Below are 24,618 nucleotides of genomic sequence, written 5' to 3'. Positions count from 1 at the left end.
TTTTCTCTCTCTAATAAGAAACTGGAGAAAAATTCTAAAGGCTGCAAAATGGGTAAAGAATAAGTTGGAAAGTACAAATGTCTTGGAAGCACAAATACTTCCATTACTTTCCCTCAAAACAGCTTGTGTTCTACAGTAAATGGCGGTTGAGGTATGATTTTCATATGTGAATATCTAAGTGGATTCCACAGTACTGCAAAAAAGTCGGTTTGAAAGAGACTGTCAAAAAATAAAGTGACCCCAGGTAGCTGTCTCTATATGTGTTAAGTGTCACAAAGTCCAAGGACTCAACTATATTGCATCCAGATGTGACTCATTAGCAGAGGTAGAGAATAATGGCATAATCCAAGGTATTATCAGGGCCATAGAATTTCAGTGGTTGGAAGGACCACGAGGGCAGACTAGTCAAATTACCCATCTAATCTCTTACAATTTAATTAAACATTTATTGGAATGCTCACCATATCCTAGATACTATGTGTTTTAGTAATCTATTGCTGCGTAACAAACCACCCCAAAATTTAGTAGCTTAAAACAATAATCATGGATTTGCTAATAATTCTGCAATTTAGGTTGGGTTTAGCTGGGCCTATTTTTTAAATAATTTTTTAGTTTTGCAGCTGGGCCTGTTCTTTTATTTTTGTAAAGACAGGGTCTTGCTATGTTGCCCAGGCCAGTCTTGAACTCCTGGCCTCAAGTGATCTTCCCACGTCAGCCTCCCAAAGTGGTGGGATTACAGGTGTGAGCCACCACAACCCGCCCCCAAATATTTTTTATACCTGCTTGGTTGAATCTGCAGACGTGGAACTCATGAATATGGAGGGCCGACTCGACATAGTACCACCTATAAAGTAATTATGCCAAAAAATTGAACCTGAATATTATCAGTCCTCTAGATCTGGTAGATTGTAGTAAATACAAGGAGCAGAGGAACATGTTAAATAACACTAGGAGAATCTAATTAGTAGAATCCAGAAAATTCAAAGGAACAAATGAACCAGTTTCTTTAACAACTAAGATGAAAAACAGCTGGGCATGGTGGTATGTGCCTATAGTCCCAGCAACTTGGGAGGCTGACACAGGAGGATCACTTGAGCCCAGGAGTTAGAGACCAGCCTGGGCAACATAGAAAGACCACATATTAAAAAAAAAAAAAAAAAAAAAAGATGAAAAACAAACATAACAACAACAAAAACAAAGAGGGAGGAGGAACCTATAAACCAGGAGACTTAAGCGTTATATCAACTACGTGCAATGCATGGACCTTGTTTGAATCCTATGTGAACTAATTAACTGGAAAAGAACATAAGAAAACTTCTACTTTTGAGTAAAATGTAGTAGGAAGTTACAGTTTATCACTTTACATCCAGAGGAAAAACATGAGCTGGGCATCATGGCTCATGCATGTAATCCCAACACTTTGGTAGGTTTAGGCAGGAGGATCACTTGAGCTCAGGAACTCGAGACCAGCCTGGGCAACATGGTGAGACCCTGTCTCTTTAAAAAAAAAAAAAAAGTGAAAAAAATGAATGAATTATAAAAATCATATTTTGAAAGATATTGGAGAGCTGTAGAAGCAAAGAAGATTAAAAGAACTAAAAGTTAAGAGAGAAAAGATTCCTTCCCAGGGAAGTTGAGATTATTGGCCATTTTCTTTCTTAGGGGTTTGTATTAGTCTGTTTTTACACTGCAAAAGACATACCTGAGACTGGACCATTTACAAAGGAAAGAGGTTTAATGGAGAACTCACAGTTCCACATAGCTAGAGAAGCCTCAAGATTAAGACAGAGGGCAAGGAGGAGCAAACCACATCTTACATGGATGGCAGCAGGTAAAGAGAGAGTTTGTGCAGGGCAACTCCCATTTTCTAAAACCATCAGATCTCATGAGACCCATTCACTATCACAAGAATAGTACAGGAAAGACCCACCCCCCCTAATTCAATCATCTTCCACCAGGTCCCTCCCACAACATGTGGGAATTATGGGAGCTACAAGATAAGATTTGGGTGGGGACACAGAGCCAAACCATATCAGGGTTATTTGCTGAGTTTGGGTAAGTGCTAAAGATCAGGCTTTCCTTAGGCACAGTGAAGCTTCTGATAGCACATGGGCTGTCACAACCAACTGACTGCTGTTCTACTCAAGACATCTGCTGAGTGCCAGGGCCACTCAGGAGACTAGAGATTGGCCTGCAAAGGCAAAATGAAGTTTCCTACAGTCCGAAAATGCTTAGGAGACAAGGTACCACTATGGAAACAGGCCATAAGCACACAAAGAGTCTTCCCCTTGAAACATTTAAAATCAGAGGTGGGCTGAGTCTAACCAATGCCAGAGCATAGCTCAATTCCTGATTGAATTGAGATGATAACTGCCTCACCTTATTTGCCTTATTAGGCAAATAGAAAAAAAGAGTATATCTTATCTTGGGGGCAGTAACATTGACTTCAGTTTATGTTTTTAAACAACATCCAGCATATAGTTAGAAACAATCACAAAGCACATGAAGAGGCAGGAAAAGTATCTGATAATTGAGAAAAAATTATATAATAGAAGCAGTCCCATAGATGATCCAGGTGTTAGAATTAGCAGTCAAGGACTTCAAAATAATGATTATAAGGATGTTGAAGTAGAGTAAAAGCTGGGCAAAATGGAAAGATAGATAATTTCAAAAGAGAATTGTAACCTATAGAAAAAGAATCAAATGGGCATTCTAGAACTGAAATATGAAGTATTAGAAAATAAAAACTTATCAGATGAATTTAACAGACTAAACACAGCAAAACATAGGATTAGATAACTGAGACAGTAAACAGAAAATATTCTAAATGAAGCACATAGAGAAAAAAATGAAAAAAAAAACAAAACAGAAGAGAGCATTCAAGACATGTAGGACAAAGTCAAATGGCCTAATATATATCTTTTTTTTTTTTTTTTTTGAGACAAAGTCTCACTCTGTCACCCAGGCTGGAGTGCAGTGGCACGATCTCAGCTCACTGCAACCTCCGCCTCCTGGGTTCAAGGAATTCTCCTGCCTCAGCCTCCCGAGCAGCTGGGACTACAGGTGCGCACCATCATGCCTGGCTAATTTTTGTATTGTTAGTAGGGACAGGGTTTCACCATGTTGGCCAGGCTGGTCTCAAACTCCTGACCTTGTGATCTGCCCACCTCAGCCTCCCAAAATGCTGGGATTATAGGTGTGAGCCATCGTGCCTGGCCCCCTAATATATATCTTATAGGAGTTCCAGAAACAGAGAAAAGAATAGGGAAAGCAATTTCTGAAACTATAGTGACTGGCAATTTGCCAAAACAGGAAAGATCGTTCAAAGATTCAAGAAGGCTGACAAGCATGATAAATTAGAAACCAAGTGTAGGCATATAATAGCCAAGTTGCTGAAAACCAAAGATAAACAGTAAATCTTACACAAAGCCGAGAAAGAAGACCCATACTTACAGGAGAACAGCAAGAACACTGATTGCTAAACTTTCCCATGAAAGCCAGAAGACTCTTTTAGGATGACATCTTTTAAGTTCTGAAAGAAAAAAAATACGGGCTGCGTGTGGTGGCTCATGCCTGTAATCCCAGCACTTTGGAAGGCTGAGGTCGGAGGATGGATCACTTGAAGCCAGGAGTTTGAGACCAGCCTGGCCATCATGGCAAAACTCCATCTCTACTAAAAACTTTTAAAAGTTACTCAGGCATGGTGGTACGTACGCACCTGTAGTTCCAGCTACTCGGGAGGCTAAAGTAGGAGAATCGCTTGAACCCCAGAGGCAGAGGTTGCAGTGAGCTGAGTTCACACTATGGCACTCCAGCTTAGGCGACAGAGCAAGACTTGGTCGAAAGAAAAGAGAAGAGAAGAGAAAAGAAAAGAGAAAAGATGGCGGCCTAAAATTGCTGAGAGATGAATGAGCTTGAGGATGAAATGCATATTGCTGAGTTCTGAGGTCTCTCAGCTTCAGACTGATAACTCCAAAAAGTGGTTTGTGTGTATCATCAAAGAAAAAAAAAGCCTTGACAAATTAATTTTGACTTACCGCTCACTCCTCTCTATCTGAATATGGCCTAAAAAACAGTTTTTTATATACCTGAATCTTTTTATTCATTCATTCATTTACCTACCCATGCATTTATTCTCTTATTCATCCATGCATGTTTGGATCAAATATTCAAGATAGTCCTTACCCTGAAGATCTCCATAATCTGAACAAGATAGATGGACAGAATACACTACAATATAATGTGATATGTACAACTCAAAAATTAATTAAGAAAGAAAAGCTACAGTGGCCAGGAATGGTGGCTCTCATCTATAATTTCCTTAAAGAGCAAGTATTATTCTCCTCCTTTTCTGTATCTTATAGATTTCTCCAAAGAGCAAATATTCTGAGACACAGAAAAGTAGGGGAAAAGCGAATCTCCTGTACAGATAAACTCTCCTGCCTACAGATAAACTCTGTTAACATTCTGGGGTTTTTGCTTTACTGTAAAGCATAGACTTTGCCATAATAGTGGAGGAATTCCCCTTTCCCCCTTCCCAGTCTTATAGAACTTTAAAAAAAATCCAGCAAATCATGAGGTGCCTTGTTTAAATCTAAAAGAAAAATAACACATCCTAACATGTATTTCTTATTCTCAAGGAAATTAAGATAAACAACTTGGGAAGTGGGGCCAGCTCCCCATACCTGGACACAGCCCTCTAGGCAGCTCCAGACCTACATGTTTGTTTCCAGCATCCTTTCCTTAGGTTTAATAAACTTGAGAAACTGCCAGGGGAGTCGACAGAAACTATGGCCATTCCCTTACCCTCTCCAATTGTTTTAGGAAGCTGCCTCTCCAGTCCCAGGGAAGGCTGTCCTTGGCCAACCTGTGACATCAGCAGTTTACCTCCAGATTTCTTCACTTAAGGAATATTTGAGTGCTTGCTTTGTACTCAGCCTTATGCCTGTCTGGGGTTTTACAACATGAGTTCCTTCTCTGGAAGAAGTCACAGGCTGAGGGGGAGAGTGCATGCAACTCAGGGACTATAACGCTGGGTGCACTGACCAAGTTGTTTCAGAGAAGAGGGCTGTGAGGATATGGAGGAGGCAGGACAGGACTTTACCTCACCCTCTGCTGGGGGCATTGGGGAAGTCCTGTGGATAGGGGGCTTGAGGGAAGCATGTGGCTCTTCTGGTCACAGACACCCACGGTGCCCTTAACCTGCTACATCCCCTGAAACTTGACCACTGGTTTTCATTCCACCTGTAGTATCTGCCTCTGTGAGATCTCAATGCATGTTATAAAGGATGCATAGGAGACAGAGCATCTGAGAAAATTCCTACTCTCTCACTCCACAATTATGCTGGGCTGCCCCCTCTCTTCCAGATAACACATGTGTTTTTATCAGAGGCCTACAGGCAGGCCAAAATAGAATAACACCCATTTATCAACCCTTGGCTGTGTGTTAAGCTCTGTTCAAAGCACTTCATGAAAGTCAACACATTAACCTGCACAAAAATCCTGAGGTAGGGCTGTTATTACCCCATTTTTTTTTTTTTTTTTTTTTTTTTTTTTTGAGAGGGAGTCTTGCTCTGTCACCCAGGCAGGAGCGCAATGGTGCGATCTCGGCTCACTGCAAGCTCTGCCTCCCGGTTCAAGCAATTCTTCTGCCTTAGCCTCCCGAGTAGCTGGGATTATAGGCGTGCACCACCATGCCTGGCTAATTTTTGTATTTTTAGTGGAGACGGGGTTTCATTATGTTGGCCAGGTTGGTCTTGAACTCCTGACCTCAGGTGATCCACCCACCTCAACCTCCCAAAGTTCTGGGATTACAGGAGTGAGCCACAGCACTGGGCCTAATTTTTGTATTTTTAGTAGAGACGGGGTTTCACCATGTTGGCCAGGCTGGTCTCGAACTCTTGACCTCAGATGATCCACCTGCCTCCGCCTCCCAAAGTGCTTGGATTACAGGCATGAGCCACCACACCCAGCCTATTACCCCCATTTTCTAAATGAGGAGATGAGGGTACATTTTCCCTCTGCCCTAGTTTCCACCAAAACCCCTAAATCTAACATTTTGTCTGCTGCTTAGCATCTACAGCAGCAAGGGTTTAGGATGAACCCAGTAGTATAAATTTCTGGGCTGGTTAGAGGCAAGGGTGGTGCCACCAAGGAGGAAAGAGGCAGAGTTGGAATGAAGGACAACTCACACCAATGAGTGCATGAAATGGTGCAGATACCTGATGGGCATTATCATATTTCATGGTCACTTCCTCCTCTGCCTCTCCTGGAAGGAGGGCCAATTATTCTTTTTACACATGGGAAGAATCTAAGACCAGGAGTTTGCCCCAAAATTACAGCTATTCAATGTCACTGTCAGACTTCAAACCCAGGTTTGATTCCAAAGATTAGGCCTTTTCTCTGCTCCACGCTGCATCTTTGATTTGGAGAAAGGTGACTTTTTGGTGCCTTTGGACGGAGAAACCCAAATCAGTGCAGCACTGGGTGCCTCTGTCTCTTTGCCCGCTCAAAGTGCGTCCGGAATGAAGCCGCCGACCCTCGCCGTGAGTGTTACAGCTCTTAAGGTGGCGCGTCTGGAGTTTGTTCCTTCTGATGTTCAGATGTGTTCGGAGTTTCTTCCTTCTGGTGGGTTCGCGGTCTCACTGGCTCAGGAGTGAAGCTGCAGACCTTTGCGGTGAATGTTGCAGCTCTTAAGGCGGCGCATCTGGAGTTGTTCATTCCTCCCAGTGGGCTTGTGGTCTCTCTGGCTTCAGGAGTGAAGCTGCAGACCTTTGCGGTGAGTGTTACAGCTCATAAAAGCAGTGTGGACCCAAAGAGTGAGCAGTAGCAAGATTTATTGCAAAGAGCGAAAGAACAAAGCTTCCACAGTGCGGAAGGGGACCCGACCAGGTTGCCACTGTTGGCTAGGGCAGCCTGCTTTTATTCTCTTATCTGGCCCCACCCACATCCTGCTGATTGGTAGAGCCGAGTGGTCTGTTTTGACAGGGCGCTGATTGGTGCGTTTACAATCCCTGAGCTAGACACAAAGGTTCTCCATGTCCCCACTTAGATTAGCTAGATACAGAGTGTGGACACAAAGGTTCTCCAAGGCCCCACCAGAGTAGCTAGATACAAAGTGTCGATTGGTGCATTTACAAACCCTGAGCTAGACACAGGGTGCTGATTGGTGTGTTTACAAACCTTGAGCTAGATACAGAGTGCCAATTGGTGTATTTACAATCCCTGAGCTAGATATAAAGATTCTCCACGTCCCCACCAGACTCAGGAGCCCAGCTGGCTTCACCCAGTGGATCCCGCACCAGGGCTGCAGGTGGAGCTGCCTGCCAGTCTGGTGCCGTGTGCCCACACTCCTCAGCCCTTGGGTGGTCGATGGGACTGGGCGCCCTGGAGCAGGGGGCGGCACTCATCGGGGAGGCTCGGGCGGCACAGGAGCTCATGGAGGGGGTGGGAGGCTCAGGCATGGCGGGCTGCTGGTCCCGAGCCCTGCCCGGCAGGAAGACAGCTAAGGCATGGTGAGAAATCGAGCGCAGCGCCGGCGGGCTGGGCACTGCTGGGGGAACCAGTACACCCTCCGAAGCCGCTGGCCTGGGTGCTAAGCCCCTCATTGTCTGGGGCCAGCAGGGCCGGCTGGCTGCTCCGAGTGCAGGGCCCGCCAAGCCCACGCCTACCCGGAACTCCAGCTGGCCCGAAAGCGCCGCGTGCAGCCCCGGTTCCCCCTCGCTCCTCTCCCTCCACACCTCCCTGCAAGCTGAGGGAGCCGGCTCCAGTCTTGGCCAGCCCACAAAGGGGCTCCCGCAGTGCAGCGGTGGGCTGAAGGGCTTCTCAAGTGCCGCCAAAATGGGAGCCCAGGCAGAGGAGGCGCCGAGAGCAAGCGAGGGCTGTGAGGACTGCCAGCACGCTGTCACCTCTCAAAAGCATACAGCCAGAAACAGGTAGTTTTTACATTCTTTCATAACATTCCACATACATTCATCAAGCATCAAGTAGGTAGGGTATCCAACAGCTTTCTATGTCCTGGAGATACAGCAGTGAACAAAAATCAAACATCTCAGCCTTTATGGAGGTATCATTCCAAGGAGTGGTGGAGCAGACAAAAGTAGCAAGCAAACAAACAACCAAAAACAAATGCCTCTCTCCCTCCCCCAGTGAATCTCAGGTGCATTGCCAGTGGGTGTATAAATCTCCCAGGGGTCCACTCGAAGGAATATACTGAAATACTGGTGTCTGGATTAAAAAAGTAAGGAACTTTAATGACCAAGTAACACATCTTTTTGTAAGTTAGGTAGCCTCCAATTATTTGTTTCCAACAAAATTGAATAAGGACCTCCTGGAATTGTCAGCTGATGGGTCATTAAAATGAGTTTGGACTATGATTGTTGTGTGATTTTTGGCACATTATTTGGAAACAGTTCCAAAAGAACTGAATGCTATTGCTATAGCAAACCCCTTTTCATTCCCATCTACTTGTTTTATGTAAGTTTTCTTAATAAAAAAAAAAAAAAGGAATAGAATGATGCAGGACTCATTGAGAAAAATCACATACCATCACACTGAAATGCATTTGCAATAAAATTTCATTTATTGAAAAATGATGCTATATGTTACTTTGATTAATCATGCAATAATAATACTTGTAATAATAGGTAAGGAACTTTTCGAAGGATTATGGTCCGAGGAAATGTTTTTACAAATTAAATTTCCACATAAATGCACATTTGTGTGGCAGAGAAGTATGAAAGGATGATGGATAAAAGACTTTCAAGCATAAAATTACCAGAGGATAAACTTCTGTGAGAACAAAATGGAATAGAAAGACAAGTTCAAGGAGAAAAAGGAGTAATGTAGAATTTCTTATAGTTCCAAGAGTGCTTTTGCTTTATATATCTCTCTATATAAATGGATGATGGTACATAACAAATTGCTATATATATTTAAATTCCATTGGATGACATTCAAAACTGTGATATAACAGCTTTATTTTAAAATTTCAAATTCCCTTCCAATCTGTATGCCTTTTATTTAATTTTCTTGCCTATTGTTTCTGGCTAGAACCTCCAGCACAGTACTGAACAGGAGTGGCGAGAGTGGACATCCTCTGGTTCCTGATCTTAGGGGGAGGGCATTCAGCCTTTCATCATTAAATATGATGTTAGCTGTGGGTGTTTCATAGATGACCTTGATCAGGTTGAGAAAATTCCTTTCCATTACTGGTTTGTTGAGTGTTTTGCCTAGGGCTAGTTTTTAAGATTATTTTAGTGGTTAAGGGAGCATAATGCTTGAAAGTTCAAGTTCCTTAGATGTGCTATCCCTGCTATTTGTTACCCCAGCACCAAACACAGTACCTGCCTAAAAAAGAAGGGGGCCCATAAATATTTGTGGGCAAGCTATCTCTCACCACTCCCCGCTTGCATTGTATGTGTGTGTGTGTGTATATATATATACGTTTTGTTTTTTTTGAGAGAGGGTCTCACTCTATCGCCCAAGCTGAAGTACAGTGGCACAATTACGGGTCACTGCAACAACCTCCTGGGCTCAAGCAATCCTCCTGCCTCAGCCTCCCAAGTAGCTGGGCCCCCAGGTGCCTGTCAGTATGCACAGCAATTTAAATTTTTTTTTTTTTTTTTTTTTTTTTTTTTGTAGAGACAAGGTCTCAGTTTGTTGCGCAGGCTGGTCCTAAACTCCTGACCTCAAGCAATCCTCCCGTCTCAGCCTCCCAAAGTGCTGGGATTACAGGCGTGAGCCACTGTGCCTGGCCCTCTTACATTTTATACCTCTGTGATACCATGCTGTTTTCTCTGACTGGAGTTTTCTTTCCTCCCTTTTGTGTGCAGCTGATACCTACTCATGCTTTCCAACTCTGTCCAGGTGTCACTCATCCAAGAGATGCCTCTTTCCTTGCCTCTCTATAAATCCTGAGCTGACGGGGCCTCTTTTCTTGTGCTTCCAGGGTAGCTTCTGCATCTACCATTGTACATTGTATTTAATTACTTACTTATCTATCCATCCCCCACTACACTGGGTAGGTAATATAGTGTGTGGCTGAGAGTATGAATTCCAGAGTCTGACTTCCCAGATTCAAAACCTTGCCTCTTATTACCTTGCATGATCTTGGTTGTGCCTTAGTTTTTTCCTGTCAGAGATTAAAAGAATAGTACCTATCTTGTAGGGTTTCAGGGTTGTGGGACAACAGTGACTAGTAAATAGTAATTTTGTTGTTGTTGTTTGTTTGAGACAGAGTCTCGCTCTGTCACCCAGGTTCGAGTGCAGTGGCATGACCTCAGCTCACTGCAACCTCCGCCTCCGGGGTTCTAGCGATTTTCCTGCCTCAGCCTCCTGTATAGCTGGGATTACAGGTGGGCGCCACCATGCCTGGCTAATTTTTGTTTTTTTAGTAGAGACGGGGTTTCACCATGTTAGTCAGGCTGGTCTCCAACTCCTGACCTCGTGATCTGCTCACCTCGGCCTCCCAAAGTGTTGGGATTACAGGCATGAGCCATTGCACCCAGCCAGTAATTGTTATATAAGAGTTAGCTATTAAATCCTACAGAGCAAGGCCTATTTTTTTCCTTCTTTGCTTCTCACAGCCTAAGGGCTGAAGTGTAAATGTCTGTCATGAGGGTAAGTATGGTGGAAAGTATTTGAAAGAAGGAAACAAAAAAATGGATTTAACATTGCATAGCCAGTAGAAATCAGATCTCAAATGTGTAAGCCATGTTGTCCATTTCTATGTATTTCCTAAATTGACTTCAGTGTGACCCCGAGCCTGCCATGATGGAGAAGTTAAATCACAGTCCTTATAGAGCTTGTCTCTCAAGGGTCACGTAAGAGTCTGGGAGGTTTACACACTGCTCAGGAAACAGTAAAGACTTTTGATCTTGATGGATTCTCGCTCTGTCACCCAGGCTGGAGTTCAGTGGTATGACATCTGCTCCCTGAAACCTCTGTCTCCCAGGTTCAAGCAGTTCTCCTGCCTTAGCCTCCCAAGTAGCTGGGATTACAGACATGAGCCACCATGCCCGGCTAATTTTTGTATTTTTAGTAGAGAGAGGGTTTTGCCATGTTGGCCAGGCTGGTCTCAAACTCCTGACCTCAGGTGATCTGCCTGCCTTGGCCTTCCAAAGTGCTGGGATTACAGGCATGAGCCACCGTGCCTAGTTAGACTTTTGATCTTAAGTTCATTATTTTTATTGTCTAAGTCTGCATGACCCCTGGAACATGCTAAGTATAGCAGAGCATCTTTGTCTGGCTTGGGAGCCTCTTAGGGGCCCCCAATCTTATATTTATCATTTACCTTAAAATACTTTGGCATCTATCCTTGGAATCAAGGCAAGGAAAGCATATTCTAGGTAAGGATATTTAAGAAAGCTCTTCTGGGACTTCTAGAACCTTAGATAGGATCCAGCATGTTTCTGTTTTGGCAACTCACATAGAGGGGATGTGCGGTAAGACTTTCTTACATTCCCCTCGTCTTGGACTTCCAGATTGCTTTTTTTAAAAATTGGCATTTTAAAGAAATAAATCTACTTCTTCAAAAAATACCTGGGGGCCGGGCACCGTGGCTCATGCCTGTAATCCCAGCACTTTGGGAGGCCAAGGTGGGTGGATCACGAGGTCAGGAGATCCTGGCTAACACAGTGAAACCCCGTCTTTACTAAAAATACAAAAAATTAGCCGGGCGTGGTGGTGGGCGCCTGTAGTCCCAGCTACTCGGGAGGCTGAGGCAGGAGAATGGCGTGAACCCGGGAGGCGGAGCTTGCAGTGAGTCAAGATTGTGCCACTGCACTCCAGCCTAGGTGACAGAGCAAGACTCCATCTCAAAAAAAAAAAAAAAAAAATACTTGGGCATATTAAATCTTTTGGGAAAGACAGGATGACATTTGTAGGCACCAGTTATTTACATACCTAGGTGCAGCTTGTGTTTTAATCAGCAATTTCCATTCCAAGAGTGGTTAGTAAATATTCTACTCAGAAAGTGACAACAAAGTAATTCAGAGTCATTGACTGCCATAAATTTTGACAATGACAGCCCTTTTCTAAAATCCATTACACAAATTAACAAGCAACTCTTTTCACCAGTGAAAACCCATTTCTGATAACTCCTGTGATGTGAATCAGGTTTGGAACAGCATAACAAACATAAGGGAGACTCCACCTCTAGTTGCCTGATCCCGACTGTGAGGGTGAGAGTCCTGACTCTGGGATATTGTTGTCCCTGCCGTGAGTAAACCTTTCATTCATGCTGTGGCCAGAGCACCTAAAAGGACAGAGAGCTGGGACCTCAAAGAACTTACAGGACAGGTTATAGGACCTGTTTTGTGCCTGCCTGCTAATGGGTGTGCAACAAACCTACATGTGGCAGATTTTAGTCTGAAACTTTTCTTTATGTCCTGGGAGTAGGCTTGCCAGGGAGGCAAACCCTCACCATGTCAAGCTTCTCTGGCAGGCATCACTCCCAACCAAAAAAAGCTAAGAGTTGGGCATGATCAGCTAAGGTCAGTTTGCAACACCTTGCTCCCACCCAGAACACTTCCAGGGAGCAGAGCAAGGGCCCTACCTGCTCAGGAATCACCAATCTCTAACCTCCTCATTCTTAGAGAATCCCCTTCCCCTCCTAGCTACTGCCTTTATTCCCACCCCACCAAGCCAAGGCCTTTATTCTTTCATCTTCTCCACCTACGCCCCCGGATCTTTCACCCCAGCACAATTTCTTTGTGAAACTTAAGCTTTTATAGAATGAAGCCAGAAATGGGGTCATCTCCAGGTGGCATTGGTTCTCCAGGGGTCAGGGTGCCCAAGAGGCAGATTTACCTGCTTGGAAAATGCCAGCTACTTTGGGTGTCTGACTGCCCAGACAGGCTATGCTGGATATTCTGTTTGGCCCTCCAGATCCACTCTCCACCTTTCTCCACCCTGCTTTATGCCCTGGGAGGCTGGCATGTATGGACTGCATCACCCAGGCTTCCTTGCCATTTAACTTCCAGCTGGGTTTTGTCAATGGTGAGGCACTCGTTTGAGAAGATGTGGGTCTTTATTTCCCTGCCCTCTCCCTGCAGGGCTCATTAAAGGGCACAGCTGCTGCCAGGCGGGCCTCTCTTACTACAGCTCTGTTATGGGTTGAATTTTGCCCCCCACCCAACAAAAGATATGTTGGAGTCCTAATCTCCAGTACCTCAGAATGTGTCCTTACTTGGAGACAGGGTCTTTCCAGAGGTAATCAAATTAAAATGAGGTTTTTAGGATGAAGCCCAATGCAGTATGACTGCTGTCCGTATAAAAAGGGGAAATCCCAACACAATGAGAGACAGATGCACAGGGAAGATCATGTGGCGAGGGAGATGATGGTTACCCAGAAGGCAAGGAGAAGGGCCTGAAACACATTCTCTCTCACAGACCTCAGAAGGAACCAACCCTGCCAACACCTTGATTTCAGACTTCTAAGCCTGTGAGACAAGAATTTTCTATTGTTTAAGCTACCCAGTTTGTGGTACTTTGTTATGGCAGCCCCTGGAAAACTTATTATTATTTTTTTTTTGAGACAGAGTTTTGCTTTTGTTGCCCAGGCTGGAGTGCAGTGGCGCAATCTTGGCTTACTGCAACCTCTGCCTCCCAGGTTCAAGCGATTCTCCTGCCTCAGTCTCCCAAGTAGCTGGGATTACAAGCACCCGCCACCATGCCCAGCTAATTTTTTTTTTTTTTTTGTATTTTTAGTAGAGACGGGGTTTCATCATGTTGGACAGGCTGGTCTTGAACTCCTGACCTCAGGTGATCCACCCGTCTTGGCCTCCCAAAGTGCTGGGATTACAGGCGTGAGCCACCGCGTCCAGCCCCTGGCAAATTGTTAATAATAAACCTCTCCCTGGGTTCTGATAACACCTCCATCCTCTTCTCCCTTCAGGCCTAGAGATGGTAAAAACTCCAGCTGTTGCTAGTCCCTGGATGTCTAACTATCCCTTGTTTGTTTTCCTTAACACCTTTATTCCTTCATTAAATTCTTTTCAATTAGCCTTTAAATGTGCCATGTGTTTCCTGATAGCCAGGCCTATAATATGTAGATTTTCCCAATATAATTCACAAAACCATGTATCCAAAAGGTAAGAGAAAGTTTTTTGGGGGTTTTCCAATTATGCAGACAGCTATTGGAAATCTTAACTCATTCAAAATAAATCATCTCATGTATTTTCACTTTCTCCTGTTGTCCATTTCATCTCGCAAGACGTAAGTGACGCCATAAAGGGATGTGTTGCTTTGGATTTAAGTCAGATCAAAACTTTAGACAAAGCATAATAATTTGTGATAATCAAGGCAGACAATGTTGGGTATGAAGAAACGTGTGAACTCAACTTTAGACGTTCAGATTTCTAAAATGTCAAAGAAGTATTAGAGAAGATTCCAGGGAGTCTTAATAAGTAAGTTAGCTCAAAAGGGATAGGATCTTTTCAGAAATTAAATTCTGAGACTACCATGAGCAGCCAAAAATATGATGGGTTATGGTTTCCGAATACCTCTACTTTTAAAGGGACTTGCAGGAAAAAAATAGCTGATGGAGAAGGGGTATGCATGTAAGAATGAATAGCTACCACTTTTTTTGTGTCTTTCTTTTTTCCTTTTTGTGCAGAAAAGGGTCTTGCTGTATTGCCCAGGCAGGTCTCTAACTCTTAGGCTCAAGGTATCCTCCTGCCTCTGCCTCCCTAAGTGTTGGGATTACAGGCATGAGCCACTGTGCTTGGCCTACACTTTTTTTTTTTTTTGCTAACACTTTTAAGAATAGTTTCTGGGGAGCCTAAGGTGGGCAGATTGTTTGAGCCCAGGAGTTCCAAACCAGCCTGGGCAATGTGGCAAAACCCCATCTCTATAAAAAACACAAAAATCAAGTGGATATGGTGGCATGTGCCTGTAGTAGTTCCAGCTACTGGGGAGGCTGAGGTGAAAAAATTGCTTGAGCCCGGGTTGCAGTGAGGAAAGATTTCGCCACTGCGCTCCTGCCTGGGTGACAGAGTGAGACCCTGTCAAAGAAAAAAAAAAAATCTGGAAAGTTAAAAGTCCAGAATAGGCCAAGCTCTGCAAACTTGGGAGAAGAAACTATTTTTAAAGTTACATTTCAAGCAAAATGCACAAAAAGGGGATGGTTGTAGAATAGGGGAAATGAACAAACGTACTTACATGAACAGTTATAGAGGTCTTAGAAAAAGTGGAGAGCCAAAGCATGATGGAGGAATAGAGAAAAACAGATGGAAAAAAAAGAGAAATGGTCAATTCTGGGAACTCAGTCCAGTGAACTTCACATTGACTCTGGAAAAATTCTGAAAACGAGTTATTAAACAGATGGTTAGTAAGCTCTTAGAGAAGCAATAGCCACTCAGAGTCAGGATAGGTACGACTGTATCATGCCAAGCTGAACATATTTCCTTTTTGATGGGTCTGCAATAACCAATTCAGATTTAATACAGCTCTAATATTGTCCCTCTCAGTGTTTTCTCTCTCTTTCATCCTGACATTTCTCATAAACTGCAGATCATTTATTCTTTTTTTTTCCTTTGAGACGGAGTTTTGCTCTTGTTGCCCAGGCTGGAGTGCAGTGGTGCAATCTCAGCTCACTGCAACCTCCGCCTCCCGGGTTCAAGCGATTCTCCTGCCTCAGCCTCCCAAGTAGCTGGGATTACAGGCATGTGCCACCATGCCCGGCTACTTTTGTATTTTAGTAGAGATGAGGTTTCACCATGTTGGCCAGGATGGTCTCGATCTCTTAACCTTGTGATCTGCCCGCCTCGGCCTCCCAAAGTGCTGGGATTACAGGCATAAGCCACTGTGCCTGGCCCATTTATTCTTTTATTAGACAAATATATGAGCACCTACTAAGTGCCTAACACTGTGTAGGCACTGAGTTTACATCAAGGAAAACCTAAGCAGGGTCTCTACACTCAAACAGTTTACTTTGGGGTGGGCAGTACTTTCCCAATTCTGGGATTTTTCCTAGCTATCAGCTCTCTCCCTGTCTTTTCTAAACCACATGCGGTTATCCTGAACTCACACAACCCTCAGAGTCTAGGGCTTCCCTGTTTGTCCTAACCTTCCTTTTGTTTTCAACTTTACAGCAGGGAATAGACTGGGCTGCATCCTTCCTTGGCCAACAGGTACTGTCTTCTTTTGCAATATACCCAGACATGCTATCATTCAGGTTCCATGCAACATATATCAATTATCTAAATTTCAAATTTGGCTAACCTGCCTTTCCAGCCTCACCTTCCATTTCATCCCTTCAGTTGTTACCAGCCCCAATCCTAGCCCCCACCTACAGGTATCCACGTCTGTGCCTTTTTGCTCAATGTATTTTCTCATTCAAGAATGCCTGACATCTCCTTCTCCACCTATAGAAATCTTACATATTTCCTAAGACCCAGCTCAAAAACTGCCTTCTCTGGATGGGCTTAATTACTTACTTTGCTCAATAAGTTCTGCCAAAGCCCCCACGCTTGACTTGTGCTGTACTATTGCCCTCTCATCTTCCCTTCTCAATTACTTGTTTAGAGCAAAGGTCTTCAGAGCTTCCACTCTGTCCAGCTGCGGTACTTTACAACAAGGGTTGGTAAACTAAGATCTGAAATAAGAATAACCGTTGAAACGGTTGAAAAAAGATCAAAAGGGCCTGGCTCAGTGGCTCACACCTGTAATTCCAGCACCTTGGGAGGCTGAGGTGGGAGGATCACTTGAGCCCTGGATGTCCAGGCTGCAGTGAGCCGAGATCATGCCACTGTACTCCGGCCTAAGCAGCAGAGCAAGGCTGCTCTCTCTGTCTTTCTTTAACCCTCACCTTCCCTTCAAAACCTAACAAAGACCATGTTTAAATCAATAGAAGAACATTTTATGACGTGAAAATTATATGAAATTCAAATTTCAGTGTCCATACATAAATCTTTATAGGAACACAGCCCATATTTTCTATGACTGCTTTTGAGCTCCAATGGCAGAGTTGAGTAGCTGAGAAAGAGATCTTATGGTCCACAAAGCCTAAATATTTACTGTACGGCCCAAAGAAAAACTTTGCTGAGCCTGCTGTACAATAAGGGCTTGATGATTAAATAACTGGGTCGTACACCAAGATTCTGAACATATAGGCAGGCCCTCTTAAGTTTAGTGTCTTTGTGTAATGGGAGTAATAACTATTTTGCCTTTAAGTTGCCATAAACATCAAATGAGATAATGCACTTAGAAAATAAAAACAAAAAAACTTATAAACAAGACAACTTTATCATGTATTGAAGGTGGTAGAATAAGAAAACATTAAACGTTTTTATTCTCATTTCCCCTTCTTTCCTTTACAGCTTTCACTTAAACTTGAAATTTCAAGAGAAAATTCACTTTTGAAGTTTTTACTTTTCAAGTGATAATAGGGTCACAGGTTCTTTCCTTCCAGTCTTTTTGTGTTGCTCCCACTCCCTTTTCTTTCTCACATGTAATTTTTTTCCATTTTCTTTAAATAGTATCTCAACTGGGCTCACAATAGCTCAGGGAAGGAGAAACTGGGACATGCCTGATTAATCCATTTTACAGGCCAGGAAACTGAGGCAGATCCCAGTTGCCTCCGAAGCTCTGACTCAGCAGCATGCAGAGAGCCCTGCCGCTCTCTGCGCCTTTTCTAAGCAAATAGAACAAAACTAACCTTGCCAGGTTTCCAAGCTTGGATCTCTAACACTCCTTCAACGTTCACCCCCGGCGTTCCTCCCCGCTGCGCCCCCTCCCTCTCCTTGCCGCCCCCTCCTCGGGAGCAGGTGGTAGGCTCCGCGCCCAACGCGCATGCGCGCGGCATCGTGGGGCGGGGGTGGGGCGGGACTGAGGGCGGAGTGTGAGCAGGCTCGCTTTTGGGCCGCGGCGGGAGCCGGAGTCGCCGCCACTCGAGTGCGCAGGCGCCTGGCGGTTACCGGTCTCACCATGGAGCGGAAAGGTGAGCGGTGGAGCGGCCTCCGCCACGAGGGGCAACGGTCGCCGGGGCGAGGCCCGGGTCAGCGCCGGGAGCTTCGCTTAACTGCCGCGGTTCGGTTCCCGGACGTGCGGCGCCCCTCCACTGAGGTGGCGCCGCCCCACACCCCCTGCCTCTGGGCTGCGGGTCCGCGCCCCTCAGTCCGGGCGTCCTCTGGCGCCGGCCGTAGCCGCCCCTTGTTCCCCGCCAGGCCGGCTCGCGCCTTGGGGCCACTCCAGGGCCCGGCGCTTGGCGGGCGACGCAGACCCCCACCCGCCCGTCCCCTGACCCGGCCTGAGACCCCTCCGGCGCATCCCGCCTGGGCGCTGCTCTGCGCCCCGTGGGCCGCCAGCCCCACGGCCGGCCGCCTCGCCGGAGCCTCAGCGCTCGTCCCGCAGCCGCCCCCGAGGCAGGCCCCGCAGCCGGGCCTGGCGCCCCTGCTGGGTCTCCACCCTCACCTTGGTCGCCTCCTTTCCTCCACATTCGCCCTTCATCCATCCCTCTCTCCTGCAGTGCTTGCGCTCCAGGCCCGAAAGAAAAGGACCAAGGCCAAGAAGGACAAAGCCCAAAGGAAGTGAGTCTTGTACCCCAACATCCCATTCTTTGGATTTTCCTCCGGCACCTTCTCTGCTCTGGTTTCACGTCTTGAACGTGCACCGGGTTTGGGCACCCTGTGGCTGCAGCCACATGGCCTCGGGGCAGCTCGGAGGGTCGCTCTCCGGCAACCATGTGGAAGAGAGCTGCTGTTGCTGAACGCCAGGCCTGGGTCTTAGCAGCCCCGGGCCTGCTGGAAAGGGCTGTCGGAGGAGGACCAGAGCCCGCCCGGTACCTTTCCTCCCCAACTCCCCAGAGGAGGCACAAACTCCCCTAGCTTGGACCCCCCCACCGGAGCTGGTAGATCATTATCGGTCTGTTTCTGAACTCTGGTCTCTCTTACCTGCTCCCCAACGTCTTAACTTGCCTCCGACGTCTTCACGGTAGGCCTTAAGGAAATTCTTGAATGAATTTTTCCGTGTTTACTTTGGGTTCTACCAACCACACACTCCCTTTCACAGAGGAGGGCATGGGGCTTTTCCCTGGGTTAGTCAACTTCCTGAGCCTGCAAGGCGTATCGGCTTTTTTGCAGTGTGCCGGCAGACCTCTGTGTATACAGTCGGTGTCTGTTAACTGCTTCTCTTCTGTCTAAACCTCAACCAGATGCAGATAATCTTCCGGAGTGGACATCACAATAGTAACGGGAGAGTTCTTTAACAAACATTGATGATTCTGGTTTGGCGTATTAAGCGCCACATGTCCAGTTTTATCAGTAGGATGCATAACAGTAGTTTAGTGCTATCGTGGCAAGTTCAAAAGTTGATCACAGCCTAGTAGAAACTCAGGTAGCAGGCTTAGCAGCAAGTGAGGCTAAGCCTTAAGAACTTTCATCATGTACTAACGTTTAATTGCAAAGGATCTTGGAAATCAGCTCTTACACACTTTGTATTCAGAGAGAGCTTGTATGCCTGGTTATTAATACATCTTAATTTTAGATGTATTATCTTTATACTTTTACATTTATTTGATGTTTTGTGGCATTGTATGCGGTCTAATTCCCTCTGAGCTGATACAACACATTTCAAAGGCCTTCCTAGGTCACCCCACTGAATGACAATACCAGATTAGGGGGGTGTAGGGGTGTGTGTTGTTTTTGGAGGCTACCTACTGTTTGGGGAGAGCACATAATGACTTCTCTCTTTCAATAGAACTAAAGTGGTAGGTGACCTCACCTCTTGCTCCATTTTCTCTTCTGTCTTATGAAATGTATTTTGTAAGTGCTTGGTGACGAAGTCTTGTAAATGAGAGTTTGTGTGTGTCTGTTTACCTTTGGATTATCCATATATGGGATTATTCAAAACCAGTTTTTAATCCTAGATCGTTTAATAGAAACAGCAAGGTGCTAACTTGGTTCTAGTGTGCAGTAGGACTTGAAATGTTACTTTTCTGTGCCTAGTTTAGTTATTCTTTGTGGAATTGATGAGAATGTGTTAAAACGTTCTTTTCTATTGATACAAGGAAGTTGCAGTTTTTATTATATTACTCTGTATTTTTTAGAAATCCTGGTCTCTCAGACTATTTGTCCAGATCTCTCTTACCACTTAGAAATTAATTTGAGATTAGCCCAAATCAAGCTATAATTTGAGGGGTAAATGTATATAGATGATCATATACTTTAAGCACCAGATATCTGTTACTTTCGATTATCTATTTAGACCATATGCTTTATTTCTAAAGTCAGATATGTATCTGTTACCCCATTCACTACTATGGATAACTTAGAGTTATTTGTGTTAATTGTTTGCAAGTATGGATTATAGATAACCTAGCAGTCATTTTACTGAATATTTCATCTTGAACAACTTTGAATCCTGAAAATATGCGTGAATGAACTGCCCCCATTTCCTTGTAACTTCAGAGGTGTTTTATTTTTGGATTTGTTTCCAATTAATAAGTTTTTTTTGTTTGTTTGTTTTTGAATTTACCTGCCTTTTTTTTCTTTTTCTTTTTGAGGCAAAAAGAAAGCCTGTTGCCCAGGCTGCAGTGCAATGGTGCGATCTCGGCTCACTGCAACCTCCACCTACCAGGTTCAAGCAATTCTCTTGCCTCAGCCCCCCAAGTAGCTGGGACTACAGGCGTGTGCCACTACGCCTGGTTAATTTTTGTATTTTTTGTAGAGATAGAGTTTCGCCATGTTGCCCAGGCTGGTCTCGAACTCCTGAGCTCAGGTAATCCGCCTGCCTCAGCCTCCCAAAGTGCTGGGATTACAGGCATGAGCCACTGCACCTTGCCCTTTTTTTTCCTTTTTCTTTCTTCCTTTTTGTCTTTCTTTTCTTTTGTTTGTATCCCAGCCTCCTTTTAAGTAGCTGAAATGTCTAATTAAGTTGGTTAGAGTACTGTGTTAGAAGTTCAAGCCTCAACTAAGGTAACTTGACTCTGTTCCATGACTTCTGACTGCACTCCTGATGACTTCCATTTACTTTGCTAAGGCAAGCTGCTAGTTACAGGAGGTGAGTCAGGAAGAAGATTTGAGGAAGAAGCATGCCATAGAGTTTGGTCTTTGGAGATAGATGTGGTTTTGAATTCTGATTTTGCTACTTTTTAGCAATCTGACCTTAGACAAGTTAGTTAAGGAAACAGTCTTATGTATATATCCTGACTGGCAGTTCAGTCATAATGAAAACTGATCAGGACCTAAAGGTATAAAAACAAAGCGTTTAAATGAAAATTTTAGAAAGTTTGGGAAGTGTTACAGTAAATAGCATCCTTAGTAATTTAGTCGTGTTGTGTCACAGGCGGAAGGGATTTTCAGTCTCCTGGTACTGTAGATCTTAAACCCAGGGTCTTGAAGCTGGTGACAGAAGAACCAAAACTTGGAATTCAGGGTCCCTTTCCAGCTCAGTGTTTGTTAGAGTGGATTTCCTTTGGGTTCTTTTCACTGTGCTGGAGTATTTGACTTTGGGATTTTAAATTTTCTTATTTAGACAATTCTTCATTTTACTTTTGCGGACGCTATGCTTTTATTTACTAACATTAACTAGTTGGTGATGATCTCCATTTTACTTTACAGATAAGAGAATTGAGGTTTGTCAGATTACTCCCCTAGAAAATTGCAAAGCTGGGATTTGAACCCAGGTCTGACATACCCAAAGCCCTGGCTACCAATCATGTGTTTCTAAGTGACAGTGCTTTTGGTGTGTCTTACAACAGGTAAGGTAGAAGCTGAGTTGAAAGAGGCTTCTGAATGAGAGACCTCTGGATGCTTGGGGGTTTGGGTGCCCTTTCATGACGTACTGTCCTGTGTCTATGAAACAGCACAATCATCTATCTCCCTCTGAACATTTGTTTTCAGTGTTTATACCAATAGCTGTGAGCCTTTATTTGTTTGTCATAAGCTTTTATAATTTAACAGTGTATGTCTGTTTTTATTTTGTTTTGTTTTGTTTTGTTTTTTGAGACAGAGTCTCACTCTGTCACCCGGGCTGGAGTGCAGTGGCGCATTCTCAGCTCACTGCAACCTCTGCCTCCCGGGCTCAAGCCATTCTCCTGCCTCAGCCTCCCAAGTAGCTGAGATTACAAGCACCTGCCACCACGCCCGGCTAATTTTTGTATTTTTCGGGGTAGAGACAGGGTTTCACCATGTTGGCCAGGCTGGTCTCAAACTCGACCTCGAGTGATCCACCTGCCTTGGCCTCTCATAGTGCTGGTATTACAGGTGTGAGCTGCCGTGCCTGACCTATATGTCTGTTTTTGAAGTTGTTTCTATGGAACATAATTCCAGAATGGATTTCATACTTACTGATTTTATTACTTACCTTAGGAAGCTGGTTTGGACAGTAATTTTCACTTTATTTGCAGTTAAATAATTATGGATTTAGTATACATTTGGTAGTAAAATTAATTCAGCTCTAACACTGATTTGTGGAGTCATTTGGGAGATATATTGAAAATTTACTTGAATTTGGCCACAAATTTTAAAAAAAAATTTACAAGAGAAAATACTTAAATATCTAACATTTTTATTCAGTAGGAAGTAGAGCCAGTAAATTTGAAACAATTTAAAAAATGAAATAGTATTTGATGCTTTTTACACTTAGCAGTGCACCTTGGAAATTGGTTCTATATTCCGTATAGTGCAGCCTTACTATTTTTTTTAGGGTCTACCTTTTTCACTGAGTCTTAGAAATAGTTCCATGTCAGGACAGAAAGAGAACCTCATCTAGCATTCCATTAAGTTGATATGCCATAATTTTATTTATTTATTTATTTATTTATTTGAGGCAGAGTCTTCGCTCTTGTCATCCAGTCTGGAGTGCAGTGGTGTGATCTCAGCTCACTACAACCTCAGCCTCCTGGGTTCAAGTGATTCTCCTGTCTCAGTTTCTCGAGTAGCTGGGATTACAGGCACATACCACTGTGTCCAGCCAACCATAATTTATTTTAATTTTTATTAATAAACGTGTGTGTGTGTGTGTGTGTATATATATATATTTTTTTTTTTTTTTTTTTGAGACAGAGTCTCGCTCTGTCGCCCAGGCTGGAGTTCAGTGGTGCAATCTCGGCTCACTGCAACCTCCACCTCCTGGGTTCAAGTGATTCTCCTGCCTCAGCCTCCAGAGTAGCTGGGACTACAGGTGTGTGCCACCACGCCCCACTAATTTTTTGTATTTTTAGTAGAGACGGGATTTCACCGTGTTAGCCAGAATGGTCTCCATCTCCTGACCTCATGATCCGCCCACCTTGGCCTCCCAAAGTGCTAGGTTTACAGGCGTGAGCCACCGCACCTGGCCTGTATATACCCTTAAAGACAAAAATGGAATCACTGGGCATACTTTTCCCTAGTTAACATTATCATGAGTATTTTTCATGTATTAAATATTCCACTATGGGCTGTTTCCAGTTTTTCACAATTAATTCACAGCTATAGTGAATAATCTTTTGGACAAATCATTGCTTACATCAGTGATTATTTCCTTAGGATAAATACTTCGAATGGTATATACATTTAAAATATTTTTAGTTCATTTTGTCAAAATTTTGTCCAGCAAGATTTTTCTTTTTTTTTTTTTTGAGACGGTGTCTTGCTCTGGTCGTCCAGGCTGGAGTGCAGTGGCGTGATCTCGGCTCACTGCAAGCTCCCCCTCCCGGGTTCATGCCATTCTCCTGCCTCAGCCTCCCGAGTAGCCGGGACTACAGGCGCCCGCCACCATGCCTGGCTAATTTTGTTTTTGCATTTTTAGTAGAGACGAGGTTTAACCGTGTTAGCCGAGATGGTCTCGATCTCCTGACGTCGTGTTCTGCCCGCCTCAGCCTCCCAAAGTGCCAGGATTACAGATGTGAGCCGCCATACCCGGCCTTCCTCCAGCAAGATTTAACAGGTTTGGCCGGGCACAGTGGCTCAAGCCTGTAATCCCGGCACTTTGGGAGGCCGAGGCAGGGGTATCACTTGAGGTCAGGAGTTCGAGACCAGCCTGGTCAATACAGTGAAACCCTGCTTCTGGAAATACAAAAATTAGCCAGGTGTGGTGGCAGGTACCTGTAATCCCAGCCACACAGGAGGCTGAGGCAGGAGAATCGCTTGAACCCGGGAGGTGGAGGTTGTAGTGAGCCAACATCGTACCACTGCACTCTAGCCTGGGCAACAAAGCAAAGTTCCGTTTCAAAAAAAAAAAAAGGATTTAACTAGTTTAACTCTTATTCATTAAACAAATAGTTTTTGATCTCCCACCCTGTCCCAAGCATTGTTTTCCATATTCGGGATTCAGCAGTGAAAGAAAAACATTCCTGTCCCCTTGGCTACTATATTATTATAGTGGGAGGGAAGACAGAATAAACAATAGACATAAATAAGTAAATTAAATAGTATATTAGGTGATAGGTGGAGAAAAAAGAGAAAGATAAGTGGGGGTTGAGAAATGGAGATAAGGTTACAGTTTTAAATAGGGTGATGGAGGCCACACTGAAAAGGTGACATTTGAACAAAGACTTGGAATAGGACTGCTCTAGGCAAAGCAGTGGAAATGGGAGTGTTCTTGTATCTCCTGTGAAGCCACCAGAACTAGGTAATATTACTTGAAAAATCTTGCCAAATCTGGTAATCTATAAAATACCTTGTTGTAATTTTGAAT

At 44.3% G+C, this 24,618-nt stretch overlaps 1 protein-coding gene across 5 annotated transcripts in view; it reads left to right on the top strand.

Annotated features, from left to right (window-relative positions):
- The first annotated feature begins 17,701 nt into the window (after positions 1-17,701).
- Positions 17,702-24,618, top strand: part of SRPK1 (SRSF protein kinase 1) — an 87,313-nt gene continuing 80,396 nt past the window's right edge. The window contains exons 1-2 of one of the 5 annotated variants that reach the window (XM_001172595.5): positions 17,702-17,941; positions 18,470-18,530. In XM_001172595.5, coding sequence (XP_001172595.3) covers positions 17,794-17,941; positions 18,470-18,530 — 209 coding nt within the window. In that variant the 5' untranslated portion in view covers positions 17,702-17,793. Of the gene's footprint in view, positions 18,531-24,618 lie in introns of all 5 variants that reach the window. The other 4 variants (XM_054685729.2, XM_063812401.1, XM_063812400.1 and 1 more) reach the window with 4 other exon arrangements.

The sequence above is a fragment of the Pan troglodytes genome, chromosome 5 (assembly GCF_028858775.2).
Source record: "Pan troglodytes isolate AG18354 chromosome 5, NHGRI_mPanTro3-v2.0_pri, whole genome shotgun sequence".
NCBI lineage: Eukaryota > Metazoa > Chordata > Mammalia > Primates > Hominidae > Pan > Pan troglodytes.
This window is presented reverse-complemented; position numbering and strand designations above follow the sequence as displayed.